Source organism: Ornithorhynchus anatinus, chromosome 18 (genome assembly GCF_004115215.2).
Source record: "Ornithorhynchus anatinus isolate Pmale09 chromosome 18, mOrnAna1.pri.v4, whole genome shotgun sequence".
Taxonomy (NCBI): Eukaryota; Metazoa; Chordata; class Mammalia; order Monotremata; family Ornithorhynchidae; genus Ornithorhynchus; species Ornithorhynchus anatinus.
In genome coordinates, this window is record NC_041745.1 from 26,787,976 (window position 1) to 26,793,975 (window position 6,000).

The following is a 6,000-nucleotide window of genomic DNA, read 5'->3' on the forward strand; positions in this document are numbered from 1 at the left end:
TCATACCGCACAGGACAGCCAGAGGAAAATAAAGTGTGTGTGAATGTATGTGTCGAGAACATGTGTATGGGTGTGGGTGGGTGTGTCTGGAAGAGTCGGGAGCCAGATCTGGGCACACACAAAAAGTTATGCCGTAGAGTTTGCTTTTGGAAAAGGAAGTCGATGTATTTGCAGACAATGAGATCAACTGGAGCAGAGGTAAAGGACGGAAGCCACAAGCCACTTTTGAAAGGTTCAAAGCAGTCTCTCCGCTTACCTCTGGCTGAGTCAGAAAATGCAACGATCCCTAGAAAGAAGAGGGCAAACGAGAGTTCCATTTTCAGAACTCAATCCACCACATGTACCGACCTCTGCTGCTTCAGACCTGGAGGAAAGAAAAAGGGGGGGGGGGGGGGGGGGGGGGAAGAGATTTCGAAACCTCAGATGAATACGGTCTGTTTGTTTTCGTTCGGTAAAGCTGCTAATTAGACTAGAAAATAAAAGTGTAGCCCGTTGAAAAGAGTTTTGTTTAATCTTCCCTTTAGCAGGCAACATTTAAAACTGTACTCTGCCCTAAACCTTCCCTAATTAAATCAAATAAAAAAATAAGTTTGCCTAATATAAATAACAAACCTACTGGGGGTACAGAGAGAAGCTGGGTTGACGCTTTAGACGCTGACCATATTTCTGGTTTTGTGCTAAAAAAAAAAAAATGGACGAGTTCAAAGCCCAACACGAACTAATTAGCCCTCCGAAAACCTGCTATAAAACAATATGTGAGCTGAGATCCCACGGAGCACTCAGAAGGAATGTCTCTTACTACTACATCTTGGTTCTAAACTTTTCTGCCTGGTGATCACCCTTCTGGGCTTTCTCTCAGCGTGTATTCTCAGAAGGTTGAATTATTCTTAGCAGTCACTTGCTTCTCTTGCCTCCCTCCCCCACCCACCTTTTATTTAAAGTTGCCCTGGCTTTGTTGGGACCAACGGTACCTTATCAGAAAAACGGTCCATCTTCAATTAATTTCTGGGCCCGAGAAAAACATCGAGGGGTTTTGTTTGGGTGAAATCCTTCTAGGTATCAAAGCCAGACAAAAGGTTTACATTATGACACTCTCCTCTCCTCCTTTAACTCTCACTCTCTAAACACTGTCTAAATTCCTGACTCTTGTAAACTCCCTAATTTAAACGGTCTATGCCCGCAGGATACATAACACTCCGTCTACCCCATCCAGCGAGGCAAACAATTATACATTGCCATTAGCTTACAAATTTGCACCAGAAGTTCTTAACGTGGTACAAGGGAGGCTGGTGGGGGGGTTTTATACCCGGGGCGTGAGTTCACAGGAACCCACGTGGATAGAAAGGGAGAGGCGGGGGAAGGGGGCGGGATGGGGGAGGAGAGGGTCCCCAGAGGAGGAGGAGGAGTAAGGGCAAAGTGGAGGGTTGTGTTGTTGTTGGGTTTTTTTCTGGGGAAGGGTAGGGGGAAGAAAGAGGAGGGGGTGTCACCCAGAGCCCCTCATCGTGGGACAACCCCACTCTTAGAAGGAAAGAGGTGGAAGGAAAAGAAAAGGCTACCTTGCAAAACAAGTAGGCCCTTTAAATCCATCCTTGCAACTTTCGTCACTATAACAATAATTATAGTACTTGTTGAGCGCTTACTATGTGCCAAGCACTGTTCTAAACGCTGGGGTAGATAAAGACTAATCAGGTTGGACGCAGCCTATGTAATAATGATGGTATTTGTTAAGCGCTTACTATGCGTCAGGCACTGTACCAAGCGCTGGGGTGGATACTAGCAAATCGAGTTGGACACGGTCCCTGTTCCATATGGGGTTCATGGCCTCAATCCCCATTTTACAGATGAGGTAACTGTGGTTCAGAGAAGTGAAGTGAGTGGCCCACGGTCACACAGCGGACAAATGGCAGAGCTGGGATTAGAACCTTCTGACTCTCAGCCCTATGCTCTATCCACTACACCACGCTGCTTCACTATGCTAGATACAATTGATTGATGTATGTCATTGCACAGTCGATCAATTTGATTACTCCCTATCTGTACATCGGCTCACGTTTGTCTTCGCCATTGGAGTGAATTGTGTCTACTTATCGTATTGTACTCTCCCAAGCGCTTGGTACAATGCTCTTACACGGTGTAAGCCCTCGATAAATACCATCGATCGATTGATCGATTGATTGAATGGAAGCTTCTTCTGGAGCGTGAATGTCACGCTTTTCTATTTTATACTTCCCAAGTGCTTCCTCAATACAGGGCATTGCATTATTCTTTCAGTCATATTTAAGCGCTTACTGTGTGCAGAGCACTGTACTGAGCGCTTGAGAAAGTACAAGACAACAATAAACAGAGTCAATCTCTGTCCACAACGACCTCACCGTCTAGGGCATCCAGTAATACTCCTACTATCCCCGACTGGTTGACCAACTTTTCCCCAGCGACCTAGAGCCCAAAGAGGACCGGCTCAGGAGTTTAGCAAAGTCCTGAACCTGTCCAGCCCAGGAGATCGCTACCCTTGCCTGCCTCTGCCCTGAGGCTGGGTAAGGAAGGGAGATAAAAGTAGAGGGGTTCCTGGGGTAGATACTGAGAAGCAGCATGGCTTAGTAGAAAGAACATGGACTTGGGAGGCAGAGGTTGTGGGTTCTAATCCCCGCTCCTTCAATTATCAGCCGTGTGATTTGGGGCACTTTAACTTCTCATCCATAAAATGGAGATTAAGACTGTGACCTACCAAGTGGGACAACCTAATCATCTCGTATCCACCCCAGCGCTCAGAACAGTGCTTGGCACATAGCACTGTTAACACCCTTAACACCCTTATCATTTTTATTAGATAACCTCTTCAAGAACTAGCCACTGTGGTCAGTTTCAGAGTCCCGACAGAGCCTGTGGAAGGGCGGATAGTGGCTCCCCCCACCCCCAAAAAAATAATAACTGTGGCATTTGTTAAGCGCTTACTAGGTGCCAGCCACTATACTAAGCGCTGGGGTGGATACAAGCAAATCGGGTTGGACACAGTCCCTGCGCCACGGTGGGCTCATACTCTCAATCCCCATTTTACAGATGAGGTAACTCGGGCACCGAGAAGTAAAGTGACTTGCCCACCGTCACACAGCAGCCGAGTGGCAGAACGAGGATTAGAACCCATGACCTTCTGACTCCCAGGCCCGTGCTCTCTCCACTCTGCCATGAAAGCTTTCGCTCCTTTCCCTCTCTGACTTCCAAATGCAAAGTTTGCGATGAACACACGTGAAATGACAGGGGACCGATTTCTTTGCAACCGACTGCAGCTCACCACCACCCCCTCCTGCTCCGGATCCTATCCGCCCAGGCCGAGACTGGACAGACGCAAAATGAATAGGGTTTGGGTGTTTTTTTTTTGTTTATATATACATATATATATATGTATATATAGTTTATGTTATCATTTGTGGCCAGGATTGGGGAGACCCGGGGAGCCAAAGGAGGTTTTGAAGACTGGCCATTTGTCTAGTCCTGGACTTGAAATACGAATTGTCAGGATCCCATTTCCAAATTCCCCTTCCCATTTACCTCGAGAATCCCCTTGCCGACCTGCCCCCATGGGCTGACCCCCCCACCTCCTGAAATAATAGTAATAATAATTCTGGCATTTGTTAAGCTCTTACTCTGGGTCGAGCACTGTTCTAAGCGCTGGGTAGATAGAAAGCAATCAGGTTGTCCCACGTGGGGCTCACAGTCTCGATCCCCATTTTACAGATGAGGTCACGGAGGCACAGAGAAGTGAAGTGACTTGCCCAAGGTCACACAGCGGACGAGTGGCCGAAACGGGATTAGAAAACCCAGGAGGGGAGACCCCCATTGGGCTACTCTGCCTCTCCGCCTCCGGACCAGCAAAAAAATTGGAAACCAAAGCCCCTACTACACCCCCGGGGCCTGGGGGTCTCCTCGCCTACCCCTGAACCGCCCCCCTGCCCCTGCAGGGCCCGGGCCTGGGACCCCCGGAGCGGTAAATCGGGGTTGGGGGGGAAAGTCTGGTGGGGGGAAGGCAGGCGTCGCATCAGTCGCAACCTGGAAAAGGATTAGGGGAGGGGGGCAACGGGGGAAACCTACCTCCTCTGAGTCTCCTGTCCAACACCGAGCTTCGATTATTTCTCCATGATTGGCTTCGCCCCCTCCTCCTTTCCCTCCTCGATTGTAAATCCCAGCAGAGTCAGCCTATCCTCGTGTGTCTCCTTCGCTTCATTTCGGCTCCATTTCTTCGGCCAAGAGGAAGGACAGTCAATCCCTCTCCCCTTCCCGGCTCCTTGACAGCCCCCCACTTCTCCCCGGGCCCGGCACGGGTGGAAGACGGGGGTCGGGGCCAAAGTGGAGGAGGCCAAGGAGCGCCTCCTCTTCTTCTGGCTCTGCCCAAGTCCGAGGTTCAATTCTTTTTTTTTTGGGGGGGGGTCGCCCCTCCGCAGCCTCTCTCCAAGGGAGTCGGGGGTCCGGGGGTCAAATCCACCAGGGTCCCCGGGAAAAGATCCAAAGCCCTCAGGGGGTCTCCAGGCCAGTCCTGGCTGGGGGGGAGAGGTGGGAAGGCGGGGGAAGAGGGAGAGAAGAAGGACCAGTTGGGGCAATCTCTTCCCCCTCCTCCTCTTCCTCCTCCTTAGAGAGTTTAGCCTCCCTGTGGCCCCTCGCCCAGGCTGTGGGGACCCCCGCCCTGCCCCCGGCGCTCTGACAGATCCCGGGGGTCTCCGGCCAGCTGCGCTCTTCCCCGGGGGGGCGGGGGAGGGGCGTGCCTGGGCCAGGGGGGAGGTCGAGGCCCGGAGGGGGAAGGGGGCACGGTGGGGGATGCCTCCCACTAAAATAGAGAGGGTGGGGGGCGGTGGAAGGGAGAGAGCCCCAGCCACAAGCCCACTTCCCCCCCCTCGATGGGCTTTGTGATTGTCCCGGAGCGCAGAAGAGCCAGGAATCCCGCCCCCCGACCAAACTTTGGACCAATCGGGAGGTCGAGCCCCGCCCCCAGCCCAGCCCCCCATCCCCACCCCCAGCCCCCTTAACCCCTTCGTCCCTCCTCCTCCTCTGCTCCTCTTCCCCCCCACCCCCCAACTCCGTCCTTCCCTCCAGAGGAGGTGGGGAAAGATCGAAGGAAAAATCCAGACGGGGGGATTCCCGCCCCCTCTAATAATAGTAATAATAATAATAATAATTCGGGGATCTGTTAAACCCTTGCTATGTGCCAGGCACTGTAATAATAATAATGTTGGTATTCGTTAAGCGCTTATTATGTGCCGAGCACTGTTCTAAGCGCTGGGGTAGATACAGGGTCATCAGGTTGTCCCACGTGAGGCTCACAGTTAATCCCCATTTTACAGATGAGGGAACTGAGGCACAGAGAAGCTAAGTGACTTGCCCACAGTCACCCAGCTGCCAAGTGGCAGAGCCAGGATTCGAACCCATGAACTCCGACTCCCCAGCCCGGGCTCTTTCCACTGAGCCACGCTGCGGTAGACACGAGGAAATCAGGGTGGACACAATCCCTGTCCCACGTGGGGCTCACTGTCTCAATCCCCATTTTACAGGTGAGGGAACTGAGGCACAGAGAAGCGAAGTGACTTACCCAAGGTCACACAGCGGACACGTGGCGGAGTCGGGATTGGAACCCATGACCTTCTGCTCCCAGGTCTTGCAGAGGGGCTCCCCAAGGACCCTCCCCACCACCCGCCAGGAAAATGCATTCGTCCTTTCCGGAGAGCTGGGGAGGGGGCAGAGAGGGAGTAGCCACCCGGACGGATGGATATCCAATCTTACCCATTTTTAAATACCCCGATCGGGCAGCAAGCTGAAGTAAATATTGCCAGGGGGTCCGGTCATGCCCCACGCTTCGTGCTTTCTTAACTGCTCTGGGCCTCAGTGTCCTCATCTGTAACAGGGGGATTAAGAGTGTGAATCCCACGTGGGACAGGGACTGGCATCCAACCTAATCAATTTGTATCAACTCCAGCGTTTAGGACAGTGCTTGGTACAGAGTAAGAGCTTAACAAG

At 52.0% G+C, this 6,000-nt stretch overlaps 1 protein-coding gene across 3 annotated transcripts in view; it reads right to left on the reverse strand.

Annotated features, from left to right (window-relative positions):
- The window catches only part of FGFRL1 (fibroblast growth factor receptor like 1), a 225,496-nt gene extending 220,761 nt beyond the window's left edge, over positions 1–4,735 (reverse strand). Inside the window, exons 1-2 of one of the 3 annotated variants that reach the window (XM_029046554.2) lie at positions 4,087–4,735; positions 257–364 (exon numbers count right to left, since the gene is read on the reverse strand). In XM_029046554.2, the coding sequence (XP_028902387.1) occupies positions 257–317 (61 nt within the window). In that variant the 5' untranslated portion in view covers positions 318–364; positions 4,087–4,735. Of the gene's footprint in view, positions 1–256; positions 365–971; positions 1,246–4,086 lie in introns of those variants that run through there. The other 2 variants (XM_029046556.2, XM_029046555.2) reach the window with 2 other exon arrangements.
- Positions 4,736–6,000: the final 1,265 nt, after the last annotated feature.